This window comes from Delphinus delphis, chromosome 11 (assembly GCF_949987515.2).
Source record: "Delphinus delphis chromosome 11, mDelDel1.2, whole genome shotgun sequence".
NCBI classification, from domain to species: Eukaryota; Metazoa; Chordata; class Mammalia; order Artiodactyla; family Delphinidae; genus Delphinus; species Delphinus delphis.
The window spans coordinates 42353916-42367661 of record NC_082693.1 but is presented as its reverse complement, the minus strand read 5'-3'; the positions used below and the strand labels follow the sequence as shown (position 1 = coordinate 42367661).

Below are 13746 nucleotides of genomic sequence, written 5' to 3'. Positions count from 1 at the left end.
CTACTCACCCCTGGCTTTCTGCTCTTCAGCCCCTAGGCTTCTTTCATCCCTCCAGAAGATCTTGGTTCCATTTGCAGGAGGGCCTTTGCACTTGCTGCTTCTGCAGCCTGGAATGCTCTCCCCATCTCTCTCCACTTTGCCTAATTAAATCCTGCTCATTCATCAGCTCTCAGCTCCAGGATCACTTCTTCAGGGAAGCCTCCTTGACACCCTCGTCAGGTAAAACTCCTTTGTTGCAGCCTCTAGTCGAATCTTGTCTTTCCTTTAGCACACCTATCTCAGTTTATAATTAGACATGAATCAGTAATTACTTAATGTTAGCTTCCTACATTAGACTGTAAGCTTCTTGAAAGTAAGGACACTTAACAGTTCACACAGTGCCTGGTACATAGGATGGTATAAATGAATACACTGTTAAATAAATAACTACATGAATGAATGAATGAACAAATGGACAAAGAGGAATAGGGCAAGGTGGTTCTGGAGTTAGAGAGACTTGGATTCAAATCCTGACTTTGACACTTATTGTGTGACCTTGAATAAGTTATTTAACCTCAATTCCCTCATTTGTAAAACAGCGGCAATGGTACCTACCTCATAGGGTTGTGATGAGATAATCGTGTGTCTGTCACATAATAAGTACTTACTATATACTACCATGTATTACTATCATGATTCTTGTTAATATTAAGAACTTTTACTGTTAGACTAGGATGATTTTAACCTCTCTTCAGGACCCTCATAGGTTGCCAATATCCTCCATACCTCTCTTCACCTACCTGCTAGTTGGGAAATTCTTCCTCAGATTTAAACTCAGATTTATTTTTTTTTTCCCACTCCAAGCAGCTTGTGGGATATTAGTTCCCTGACCAGGGATGGAACCCATGACCCCTGCTGTGGAAGCACAGAGTCCTAACCACTTGACTGTCAGGGAATTCCCTAAACGCAGATTATTTAAAAAGCATTTAAATAATGCTTGTAAAGCTCATTTCTCTGATTCATGAAATCATTAATGATTTACCATGCTTCTGTCATTCATTCATTCAACAAATATTTCTCAATCTATCCAGGTACTGTTCTAAGCACTAGGGATAGAGTGAAAACACAGAGAAAAAATCCTTGCCTTCATCGAGGTAATAACTTGGTGGGAGAGGCAGAATATAAATAAATATATAATAAAATGTCAGATAGTGATGTGTACTATGTAGAAAAATTAATTGAAATAAGGGGAGGAGCTGTGGTGCCAGTATTTACAGATCCTTGTAAGCCATGGGAAAGAGTTTAGATTTTATTCTAAGTGTGAATGGAAGCCTCTGGAGGGTTATGAGCAGAGGAATGACATGATCTGATTTTCATTTTAAAAAAGTCATTCTGTAAACCAATGTTTATAGAAGCATTATTCATAACAGCCCAAAGATGGAAACAACCCAAATGTCCATCAACAGATGAATGGATAAACAAAATGTGGTATATGCATACAATGGAATAGTATTCAGCCCTAAAAAGGAAGGAGAGTCTGACACATGCTACACTATGGATGAACCTTGAAGATATTATGCTGAGTGAATTAAGCCAGGCACAAAAAGACAAATGCTGTATGATTCCACTTATATGAAGTACCTAGAGTAGTCAAATTCATAGAGACGGAAAGTAATCAGCAGGGACTGGAGGCAGTGGGGAATGGAGATTGATTGTTTAATAGGCAGAGAATTTAAGTTTAGAAAGATGAAAAAGTTCTGGAGGACAATGATCACAGTTGCACAACAGAGTGAATGTATTTAATGTCACTGTACTGTACGCTTAAAAGTGGTTAAAATGGTAAAATAATAATAATAGTAATTATTATTATTATTCTGGCTACTGTGTGGTGAAAGAGCAAAATAGGGAGAAATGGTTAAAGTGGAAGCAGAGAACCCAGTTAGGAGGCTACTACTGTATTCCAGAGAAGGAATGGTGGTGGCTTGGATGGAAGTTGTAGAGATGATCAGGAGGGGTCAGACTCTGGGTATTTTTTTTTTTTTTAATTGAAGTATAGTTGATTTACCAGGTATTTTTTTTAAGGTAGAGCTTAGCAGATTTGGACTGGAGGTAGAGGTGAAAGAAACAGAGAAATGAAGGATGAACCCAAGAATATTGAGCAACTAGGAAATAGTTGTGTCATTTACTGAAATAAGACGGGGGAGGAGCAGATGTGAGTACTTTTGGACAAAGTTAAGTTTAGGGTGGCTATCAGATATCCAAGTGGAAGTGTTAAGAAGGCAGTTGGATTTGGCAGTCTGGCGCTCAGGGAGAGGTCTTGTCTGAAGAGAAAAAAATCGAGAGTTATCAAGGTATCTAAAGGAGCCAGTAAGCCAGAAAGAGAAAAACAAATATCGTATATTAATGCATATATGTGGAATCTAGAAAAATGGTACAGATGAACCTATTTGCAGGGCGGGAATAGAGACGCAGACATAGAGAATGGACATGTGGACACGGCGGGGAAAGGAGAGGGTGGGACAAATTAGGAGATTAGGATTGACATATATACACTACCATGCGTAAAATAGCTAGTGGGAACATGCTATAAAGCACAGGAAGCTCAGCTCAGTGCTCTGTGATGACCTAGATGGGTGGGATGGGGGGTGTGGGAGGGAGGTCCAAGAGGGAGGGGATATAGGTATACATAAAGCTGATTCACTTCATTGTACAGCAGAAACTAACACAACATTGTAAAGCAATTATACTCCAATAAAAATAAGTAAGTAAATAAATAAACAAATAAAGGAGCCAGATAGGGACTTCCCTGGTGGTCCGGTGGTTAAGAATCCACCTTCCAATGCAGGGGACACAGGTTCAATTTCTGGTCGGGGAACTAAGAACCCACATGCTGTGGAGCAACTAAGCCTGCACGCCACAACTACTGAGCCCATGCGCCACAACTAGAAAGTCTGCATGCTCTGGAGCCCATGCACTCTGGAGCCCATGTGCCACAACTACAGAACCTGTGCACCACAACTAGAGAGCCCATGTGCCGCAACTACTGAGCCCAAGCACTCTGGAGCCCACGTGCCACAACTAGAGGGAAGCCCTCGCACTGCAACAAAGAGCCCGTGTGCCACAACTAAGACCTGACACCGCCAAAAATAAATAAATAAATATTTTTAACAAATAAAAATTTTTTAAAATTCAAGGAGCCAGATAAGCTCAGCCAGGGAGCAGGGGTAGCCAGAGTAGAAAAGAGGGCCCAGCCCGTGGCCTCAGGCCTGCCAATATTTAGAAACTGGCAAGAGAAGAGGAATGAGCAAAGGATAAGAAAGGATACAGATTATCCCCTTCTTCAGTGAGGAAGTGGAAAATCAGAGGTAAGTGTGAAGAAAAGATTCAAGGAGGGAGCTATCAAATGTTCAAATGCTGCTGATAAATTATGTAGGATGCAGACTGAGAACTGGCCATTGGATTTTGCACGAATAGTGAACTTTTAAAAATAAATTTATTTATTCATTTATTTATTTATTTTGGCTGCGTTGGGTCTTCGTTGCTGCGCGTGGGTTTTCTCTAGTTGCAGCGATCAGGGCCTGCTCTTCGTTGCAGTGCACGGGCTTCTCACTGCGGTGGCTTCTCCTGTTGTGGAGCACGGGGGCTCTAGGTGTGTGGGCTTCAGTAGCTGCGGCATGCGGGCTCAGTAGTTGTGGCTTGCGGGCTTAGTTGCTCCGCGGCATGTGGGGTCTTCCCGGACCAGGGATCGAACGCGTGTCCCCTGCATTGGCAGGTGGATTCTTAACCACTGCGTCACCAGGGAAGTCCCAAGAATAGTGAACTTTTTAAGAGTGGTTTTTGGTTTTTTTTTAAGATGTTGGGGGTAGGAGTTTACTAATTAATTTATTTTATTTTTTTGCTGTGTTGGGTCTTCGTTTCTGTGCGAGGGCTTTCTCTAGTTGTGGCAAGCAGGGGCCACTCTTCATCGCGGCGCGCGGGCCTCTCACTATCACGGCCTCTCCTGTTGCGGAGCACAGGCTCCAGACGCGCAGGCTCAGTAGTTGTGGCTCACGGACCTAGTTGCTCCGCGGCATGTGGGATCTTCCCGGACCAGGGCTCGAACCCGTGTCCCCTGCATCAGCAGGCGGACTCTCAACCACTGCGCCACCAGGGAAGCCCTAAGAGTGGTTTTAATTACATTCTAGGGCTGAAATTTTGCCTGCAACGAATTGAGAAGAGAACGAAACGTGAGAAGGTGGAAGCAGTAAATAAAAGCAATTCTTCCAAGGAGTGTTGGTAAACAAGAAGCAGAGAAATGGAGCAGTAATCATAAGAGAATGGGCGAAAAAAAAAAGAGGATGGGCAGTCTGGGAAGGGCTCTTTAAGATGGGAGAGTTTAAATCATGTTTGTAAACTGATGTGAATAATCCAGTAGAGAGAAAAAATGCTTTTGCTGGAGAAAGAAGGGATAACTGAAGGAGCAAATTTCCTGTGACCAGGAAAAGAGGGGTTCAAGTTTACATGAGGAGACATTGACCCTAGATAGGACAGTTCACTTAGTACAGTGTAGTGGTTGAGAGAATGACCTCTTGTTACCTGAAAACTGGGTTCACCTCTTGGTAGGTGTCAAGCCAAAAGACACAACCAAGCCAAAGAAGAAGGAAGAAGATGGAAGGATTTATTGCTTGCAGCAAGTAAGGAGAACACTGGGAATCTGTCCCAAAGCAGTGTTTCCCTGAACAGCAAAATTGGGGAATTTTTAAGCTAAGCGTACATGCATATTCATGAAGGGGCTTAAGCAGAGGAAAATTCAGCATAGAAGTGGGGCAAAGGTTGACAGAGTCCAGCTTTAGTTGATTGAAGTCATGAGTGTCAGAAAAGGTGAACATCATCATTCCATTCTCCACCTTGGTGGGAGCCTGCAGAACTTATCAGATTGTTATATATACCCCTTGAGGAGGAATTAGGACTCTGTTTTATCCCTGAACTATTGTTTCTTGACAGCTTTTCCTTTGTTCCTGCATTCCCTGAATTCCCTTAAGATTTTTTTTTTTTTTTTTGGCTGCGTTGGGACTTTGTTGCTGCGCGTGGGCTTTCTCTGGTTGCAGAGAGCAGGGGCTATTCTTCATTGCGGTGCGGTGGTTTCTCTTTGTTGCAGAGCACGGGCTCTAGGCACATGGGCTTCAGTAGTTGTGGTGCACGGGCTTTGTTGCTCTGTGGCATGTGGGATCTTCCCGGACCAGGGATTGAACCCCTATCCCCCGCATTGGCAGGTGGATTCTTAACCCCTGTGCCACCAGGGAAGTCCTCCTTGCAGTTTCTTACTGCACCACATGACAGTACAGCTCACTGGGCCAGAAATGCCCTACTGCTCCAACACTCCTGGAAAACTCCTGGTCTTCAAGACACATCTCAAGCATCCTGTGCTCTGTGAGGCCTCCCCACTCAAGCCTCAGGAGAGGATACTGCCCCAGGACACTGTATGGGTGGCCAACAAAATGAGCTGTGGATCTCGGAGCAGTTTCAGAGCAGCAATTTCATCTTTCTCATCCTTTTCCCAGTGCCAGTGTGAGATCCCACCAAATAAAGGCTTATGAAAGAGAAGGAAAAGGAGAGAGACAGGAATGCAGGATCACTGGAAGGGAGGAAGGCCTCAGGACCAAGACATAGAGTCAGGGAAGCTGACTTTATCTCTTTCCTGTGCACACCCCTCCCCACACCAGTCACTGTTCAGAAGCAGTGGATTGGATACCCAGGGAAGGATCCATCCAAGCATTTGACAAGTAGGAAAGGCCATGGCGAGGCAGAGCAGACAGGCATCTGATCACCATATTTATGTTTCCATGTACACCGACTCTACATAAACTGCATATTTACACATGAGAACTGGTACAGGCAGGTTGAGGATTTCTGGAACGAGGGCCTTGCTGAACACTCAAGTGGCAGACACTCAGCTGAGGCCTACGAGGGAGAATGGCAGGGCGGAGGACTGGAGAGACGGTCTTCTGGGCAGAGAGGTGGGCAGCCATGTGGACAGCCCTGTGGGAAGGGGTGGGCCTCCTGAGGACGGGCCAGGGAAGCCAGGCGCTGCTGTACACACTCAGCTGTCAGCCGTGCTTCTGGGTCTGCATCCCAGCAGTCCTCCAGGAGTTCTCTCAGGCCACCAGGGTCCTGGGAAGAATGACCAGGAGGCAGGCTTTACCCCAGGATCCTGAGTGGCCCCATGAGTGGTCCCAGGGTTATAAGGTATCTATCATGGCCCTGTTCTCAACACTCTTCTTCTGATTCTTCCTGGAGCCTTCTTCCTCCCCTTCACTGAAATCCAGCCCTTTGCACCTTGTTCCCTATGAGACAGGTTCTCTCCAAAGAGTCCACCTTTTCCTCCGAGGAGCTAATTCAGGTTAATTAATGGCTTACTGTGCTGATGGGAAATTACTCTCCTTCCTCTCAGGCAATCAGAGTCTTCTACAAACAATGCCTGGGCCTTTGTTATCTAACCCAACAGACACTTGTGCAGTGGAAACTTCAGATCAGGTAGCAGAAGAATGGGCTTCCTGTTAGGAAACTATTTTCCTCAGAAACCCTGAAATTTCACTATTAGGCCACTGTTTTAACCCTTTATACTTAGTTCTGGCTTTTATTGGGTCATGGCAGAAACACAGATGTGTAGGACAAAATGAGGAATTATTGGATTAAATGTTGGGCTCCAGTGTACTAGGAGAGGAGCCATCTTGGGGGCAGAGCTCAGGGCAGAAGCAAAGCCAAGGAGGGCTTCCTGGAGGAAGGAACTGAGGAACAGGGCAAACTGATGATGGAGAGAAGAGAGACGGACAAAGCAAGACTGAGCAAGAGGAAGGTGTGTGTCTCAGGAATGGGCTGTGTGAGACTTACGGTGGAAGGGGATGAACTGAGGTTCAGAGCAAGTTTGCCCTGCTCCAGCTGAACATGAGCCAGGAGGGTGGGAGATGAGAGGGGATAGGAGTAGGTGGCTGGTCCTGGTGGACAAGTCCTTGAAGCCCGTGCCAGGACTCTGCAGGTCCCCAGCCCACCAGCCTGTGGCCTCTTACTGTGGCAAAGCAGCACCAGGTGGATGGGATGTGAGGGCGCCTTCTCTCCTCCACTGCCAAGGTCCACAGCTCACAGGTGGTAGGGGTGCTACCCAGTTCTGCCTCATAGGCCAGTTGGAAGGGTGGTGTTCTGCTGTCTGGGAAGAGGCACAGGGGGTGTCAGCTAACCCGAGGGGGTGCCTTCTTGCGGAACGGCCAAGAGGAAGAAGGGAAGAGCCTCCTGGGTCAGGAGGTAGGTGGGTCTGGAATGGGTGGGTGGGGCATGAGGGGAGTGAGGCCACTGTCACATCCAACCTTACCGGGTCTCAAATCTGGGCAGCGGCTCATGATCTCCCACAGGAGCAGAGCCAGAGAGTAAACATCAGCTCGCCGGAGGGCCGTGCCCCAGTCCTGTAGGTCCAGAGTCTTGTCCAAGAGCTCTGGTGCCATGTACCTCTGGGTGCCAGCCTAGACAGCAAGGCATGGAGGGCCAACAATCATCACCACGGCACTCCTCACCACACAATGGTCCACGCAACAACCCCCCAGCTAGACTCAGCAACATCCCACGTGCTATAGGTGCTGCCGCACTGTTGTCACATCTTCATCAGCACCACCACCAGCATCCTGGGGCTCACCCTTATCCAGAGTACTGACCTCCATGATGGCAGCTGGGCCTCGGGGTTGAGTAGGAGCCCAGGTTGGGGGCTGGGCAAGGCCAGGGAGCACCAAGGCGAGGCCCAGGTCTCCAATGGCGCATGACCCATCGTCCCGAATGAGCACATTCTGGCTGCTCAGATCCCGGTGGGCGATACCTGGTTTATATTGGCCTGTGGGAGAAGCCAGGTTGAAGGGACATGAATCTTCTTCCTCTCTCTTTTTGACCCAATCCTTCCCCTCCAAGCTAAGGGAAAATCAGAAACAGCGGTGTGGCTCCTGACTCCCATGGCTTCCTGCCCCCCAGCTCACCCACCATCCTGCCAGCGTTCCTCATGGAGAAACGCCAGGCCCTGAGCCAGGGACAGTGCCATCCGCAGGGAACTTCCCCAGTCACTGGTGTGCTGGGCCAAGTAGTGGCACAGGGAACCCTGGGGAGAAGCAGAGAGAAGAGAGGGACACACAAAGCTGGAGGTGGCTGATCCACCCCAGGGAGCAGAGATCAATTGATCCCCCTGCATCTCCCCGCAGACTTACACACCGACACACCCAGGGCAAGGCAGCAGGCAGTGGAGGAGTGAGCACGTGCATCAGTTGGATTGACAGGAAAAACAGTAGCTCTAGTTCAAGTGTCCCGAGCACTTACTGCGTGCCAGGCCTCCTGTAGCCCTCACTACAACCCTGGGAGGTAGGTACTCCTGTCACTCCTGTTTTACAGATAAGGAGTTTGCTGGAACTCGCTGGGCAAGACAGTAGCAGAGCTTGACCCTCAGCAGTCTAACTCCAGCATCACTCACCTTTAGCCACCTCATACTGCCTCACAGGACTTGGGGTAAAGACAGAAACAGAAGAGGCAGAGCGGGTTAGGCGGAGCACCCTCGCGAACCACCTGGCCTGAGGTGTCACCCTGTAGCCGGGCGCGGATGGGGAGAGCCGTTGGGTAGGAGAGCAGCTGGCAGGGAGCAACTGGGAATTGGAGGGAAAGGAACAATAGAGTCCCTCATTCTGCAAACATTACTGAGCACTTTCAGTGTGCCAGGAAAGGTAAACAAACAAACAAAACTAATAAAGCAGTGATTTTCGAGCTAGGCAGTGAGGTACATTGGTCAAAGAAGGGACTTGCCAGAATTCAAGATTTCAGAGGTGAAGGAATTACAGGTGCTGATAAAGTCCCACGTCCTTAGCAGGCCCACAAGGCCAGTGTGGTCTGGCCCCTGCCTACCGATTCCTCTTCATCCTCTCTTATAGTACCTTTATTTTTTTTTTTTTTCAATATTTACTTATTTGGTTGCACCGGGTCTTAGTTGTGGCAGGTGGGCTCCTTTAGCTGCATCTCGCGGGCTCCTTAGCTGCAGCACGGGACTTCTTACTTGTGGCATGAAAACTTTTATTTGCAGCACACACGTGGGATCTAGTTCCCTGACCAGGGATCGAACCCAGACCCCATCCATTGGGAGCACAGAGTCTTACCCACTGCGCCACCAGGGAAGTCCCTCTTGTAGTACCTTTTCTTTCCGCACTTAACGCACTTGACATTTTACACATCTTTTTGTGTTTGCTTGATCCATTTCTGCTTCCCTACTACTCTATAAAATCTGGAAAGGCAGGGACTGGGTGTGTTTTTCCAAGCACAGGAAGTGCGACATATAGTTCATAAACATTAGTTGAATGCCTGGAGGTAATTCTTTAACAATGGTTTTCCTTCAGGTTGGGAATACGAATTGTTTTGATTTCTCCCTTTTCTTGTCAATGTAAGTCAAAAACGTTAGCAAGTACTGCTTATAATAATAAAAGGTAAAAACAATACAAATCACTTTTAATGTTCTACAGAAAAGGAAATCTAAACAATAAGAATAAAGCAAAAGAATAAGCGTAGACACAGCACCCCCGCCCCGTCACCTTCCCACACACAGGCACACACACACATATGCGCTCCTCAGCACTCACCTTGGGGTGTAGTTCCAGTACCAGCAGGGGCCCACAGGGCAGGGGACCAGGGCTGCCCCTGCTGGCGGTGATCAAGCGGACAATGTGGTCATGCCGTAGGCCCGGCAGCCCGTACAATGCTCTCTCAGCTTGGAACTGGGCCACAGCCCTCAGGGGGAAGGCCTTGATGGCTACCAGCTTGCCTTGCAGCCGCCCGGCCCACACCACTGCGTGACCTCCTTCCCGGATTACCTGGTGAGGACATGGTGCTGGGTGTGGGCCCCAGCTAGGAGCAGAGCCAGGCTTCCTCCCCAGCACACCCTCCGAGATCGCCCAGAGGAGCCCGCCGCCCACTCTCCCCGGGCACCTGGGAGAAGCACAGCTCGGGCAGCTCCGGCAGCTCGGCACTCCAGTCCCTGCCTGAGTGTGGCTCCGGCTCCGGCTCTGGCCCTGGCTCTGGCCCACCGTGCACTGGGCAGGCCTTCCGTTGTAGCAGGGCTGAGGCAGAGAAGAGCCTTAGGGCCGGGGTGCATGGGTATGGAGACTGGGAAGGGGGCTTTGTGGGAAGTGATGGGGGTCAGGGCGCTGGGACAGTGTGTTGGGGTCACAAGGGAGGGGTGGGGCAGATTAGTACCCAAGATGATGTTGCTCAGCAGCAGCAGGAGAAGGAGCAGCCCCAGCAGCACCAGTGCCGTCCAGATGGACTCGCCTGGACGTTAAAGCAAGAACGCGGGCTGGATGAGCCCTGCCCCAAATCGTGCTCTCTGCTCCTCTCCCGCTCCTCAGAGAAGTTGCTTCTCCACCCGCCCCCACCCTGGTCACAAGCCCCTTTATCTCCCAGTCACCAGGGCAACCAACTTCTCAAGGCCAGGAGGAGGAACGCTTGGGATGGGGGGTAGGGTGAGAATTGGCCCTGGTTCTACCTCTCATTCTAACCTGGGCTCCAGCCCCCACCTGGCTCCAGCATCCTGGGTGGCTACCTGGGATGGCCTTGGGACCCTGGGAACCAGGTGTCCCAGGGCTCCCCAGACGAGGCAGATGGCTGTAATTGGCATTGCAGAAGTCAGTGCCACAGGAGCAGGTGAAGAGAGTAAAGCTGGGACTAGGATGGGCTCGGGGGCTCGGATCACAGTGGGGGGACTCACAGCCTGGCTCATCACTGTCTCGGCATCCTGATGGGATGGGATTGGGAGAAGAGGAGAGAAAGGGGGCGAGACAGAGAGAGAGAGAGAGAGAGAGAGAGAGAAAGAGAGAAAGAAAGAAAGAGAGAGAAAGAGTGTACGAGTGAGCATAACGGGGTCTGGGAACACGGAGGGGGTCCCTTCTCTATCAGAGGCGTCCCTTCCATCTCTTACGGGCTTTTCTTTCCCTCCACACATTCCCTTTCTACTCCTCTCCTCAGCTGCCACCCCCGCCCCCCGCAGGATGTGCCTCTCTCCCCCACTGGCTATCGCCTGCCATGTGCTGTGCCACTCACCTTGCATCTCCACCTGTGCCTGGTCTTGGGTCAGGTTCCAGATCCCAAAGCAGCAGCGGCTGTAGAGGCAGCGGATAACCCTGGGGGGCCCTGGTCCTGCATCTAGCAGCTTCCCCAGATTCTTGGTGCTTCCCCGCACTCCAGGGGCCTCAAAGAACACACAGGTCCGCCTGCCTGGGGGTGCTGCGGCCCAGGGTAAGGAGAGGGGAGGGTTCGAGATGAGAGTGAATGCAGGGGCAAAAACAGCAGCCAAAGAGAGACAAAACATGTTTTATATCCCAGGGCCAGCCTCGTAAAGCCACAGGAGGAAACAGGGTCAGCAGAGGCCTGGAACCTGACCCCCACCAAGGGGACCCATAGCTGTACCCATCACCTTCACTTGCCCACCCCATCACCACTCTTCCAAAGGCGTGGCTGCTGCTTCAAGTGCCCCTTCCTTTAATGGGTAGGTGGAAGGACCCTGCTCCTCCCTGTAGACACTTACCTTGCACAGCTGTGGGAAGCAGTGCCCAAAGCCCCAGAATCCCCAGCATCTTGCAGTGGGAGGTGGGGAGCATGAGCCAACACAGCTGCCCCTGGCCAGAGCTTCCTTCAGATGCGGGCACCGTGGGGCTTCTGATCCTTCAGTCCCCAACTCCGCCCCCTCCCTCTTCCCAGTCTCTGTGGGGGAGACGGCTGCTGAGGGGGAGAGGATGGGTGTGGGGAGAAGCAGGGAGAGAGAGGGAGCAGCAGAGAACCAATCTCACGTCTTCCTCTCTTCAGCCACCTCCTCTTTCCTCTGTAAAGTGGGAGGAGGGCGCCTTAGTGGTCCCGCTGAGAACCCAGCAATGCCTAATTTCAAACCTCTGCCCTTTGCTGACCCTAGGACAAAATGCTGAATCCTGTCAGCCCTTCCCAGGCTGGAAACCAAAGAGAGGTCAAGTGCTCAGACCCATTCAGCTGTGCCCAAGAGCCTTTCTAGCCCTTATTTTCCGGGCTCAGATCTGCAGTTCCCTGGGCACAAAGAGGCTTCACAGCCTATACTAGAGTTGACCTCATTTTCCAAACTCAAGAGTCAGAAAAGCGGTTGTATAAAATTACTCAGAGTTTTTAAAAAATCACATTGAAAATAGGTATGTTGGTAAATTTTATGTCATCAAAATTTTTTGTTTTGCGATACGCGGGCCTCTCACTGTCGTGGCCTCTCCCGTTGTGGAGCACAGACTCCGGACCCGCAGGCTCAGCGGCCATGGCTCACGGGCCCAGCCGCTTCACGGCATGTGGGATCTTCCTGGACCGGGGGCATGAACCCACGTCCCCTGCATTGGCAGGCGGACTCTCAACCGCTGTGCCCCCAGGGAAGCCCTGTCATCAAAATTTTTTAAAAATCACATTGAGTCACACACTAAACACATCACCATTATTGAAAAGGTAACAAACTTTTATTGACCACCTACGTGCTAGGGCACAGCTAGGGCTCTGAATTTTACAATCATCTCATCTAATTCTCCCATTGAGCTAGTTATCATTATTTTCACTTTATAGGTAAGAAAGCTGAATTTAGGTAACTTGCCCAAGGTCACTCTGCTAGGAAATAGCACAGCTAGGATTTGGACCTTGTTAAGTCTGACTCTAAAGCCCAGGCCCTGTTCTTTGCACTTATGCCATGATGCCAGAAAGAAAATACAGATTGAGAAAATGTGCATCAATACCTGTGAGCAGGCCAATAACTAGAAAAAGATACAGTTCAAACTATCACCACCAGAGGTCAGCAGACATAGGAGAAACTCGGGGACATAGTGAGGGGGCAGAAAGGGCATCCTCTGATGACTAATATCCATAGTACATCTCCAATATCTATTAAGCTGCACAAACTGTAAAATGTGGAGAGAGGGCACAGGGTATGTAGAGGGAATGTCAGCATGGAGATGTAAGGAGAGAGGTCTATAGCTTGTGCTGCAGTCGAGAGACAGGAGGTGTCCAACTCCACCAGATTACTGATCAGAATAAGGGAAACTACAGAGCAGCTGCCTCCCATAAGAATTAGAGCCAGAGGAGACTGGTTCCGTTTTCCTAACCTTCTGTTCCCCTGGTGGCTGCCTGGAAACCCTTTCTGGGGATGGTCTGGCTTAGATCAGGGCTGAGGGCCTGAGTACTCTTTGATTCTGGAGGCTTTCTCCCAGGATGGCTGCATGAGAGGCTGAAAGCTCCAGTAGTGTGAAGCAGCAGCTAGAGGAATGACCAGGGCTTAGAGGCTGCTGGATAGCTGCCCATCCCCTCCTGGGTCCTTTTGGGAGTCCAGTGAGGTGGAATGTTGTACTTAGTTACAACTATCTTCCTTCACCAGCTTCCAGATCAGTAAGTCTGGGACTGAGGGGAGGAGTTGAAGGTAAAATAGTTTCTTGTGTCAGGAGTGTCTTAGGAGACTCTCCTCCAGAGGAGAGCAAGGTAAGGATCAGGCAGGAAGGCAGAGTCTCCTCACCCAAAGCCTTGGATAATTACTCTCAAGACAGAAACGTTCCAGTCAGGTTTACAGGAACTGGCAGTCAGAGTTTAAAGTTGAGGTGGTGAGAGAAGGGGTAAGGATTTGAGAGCTGGGGGATTAGGAAGGTCCTGAGAGAGAACTTCAGCATAGAAGAAAGGCTTCCTGGATTCCATATACACAAAGCTCTTCATTAGGATCCCCTGATTAAAGTCTGCAGT

The 13746-nt window shown here is 49.7% G+C and overlaps 1 protein-coding gene across 2 annotated transcripts; it reads right to left on the bottom strand.

Moving 5' to 3' along the window:
* Nucleotides 1-4915: 4915 nt before the first annotated feature.
* On the bottom strand, nucleotides 4916-11597 carry AMHR2 (anti-Mullerian hormone receptor type 2). 2 transcript variants are annotated; one of them, XM_060026246.1, is made up of 11 exons: nucleotides 11549-11597; nucleotides 11065-11247; nucleotides 10568-10759; nucleotides 10222-10296; nucleotides 9955-10085; nucleotides 9609-9839; nucleotides 7978-8092; nucleotides 7662-7834; nucleotides 7325-7472; nucleotides 7026-7162; nucleotides 4916-6129 (listed from the first exon to the last, which is right to left on the bottom strand). In XM_060026246.1, the coding sequence occupies exons 1-11, from the start codon at nucleotides 11595-11597 to the stop codon at nucleotides 5920-5922; spliced, it is 1644 nt and encodes a 547-aa protein (XP_059882229.1). In that variant the 3' UTR covers nucleotides 4916-5919. The 2 variants fall into 2 exon arrangements, with proteins under 2 accessions (XP_059882229.1, XP_059882230.1); XM_060026247.1 differs by lacking the exons at nucleotides 7026-7162; nucleotides 7325-7472.
* Between the last annotated feature and the right edge of the window lie 2149 nt (nucleotides 11598-13746).

Coding starts and splice junctions, on each gene's coding strand:
- AMHR2 (XM_060026246.1), bottom strand. CDS start 11,597: ATGCTGGGGATTCTGGGGCTTTGGGCACTGCTTCCCACAGCTGTGCAA. Junction 8,093..9,608: donor TACTGGAACTACACCCCAAG/GTGAGTGCTGAG, acceptor GCTTCTCCCCAG/GGTTCCCTGTGCCACTACTT. Junction 7,835..7,977: donor TGAGGAACGCTGGCAGGATG/GTGGGTGAGCTG, acceptor CTTCTCCCACAG/GCCAATATAAACCAGGTATC.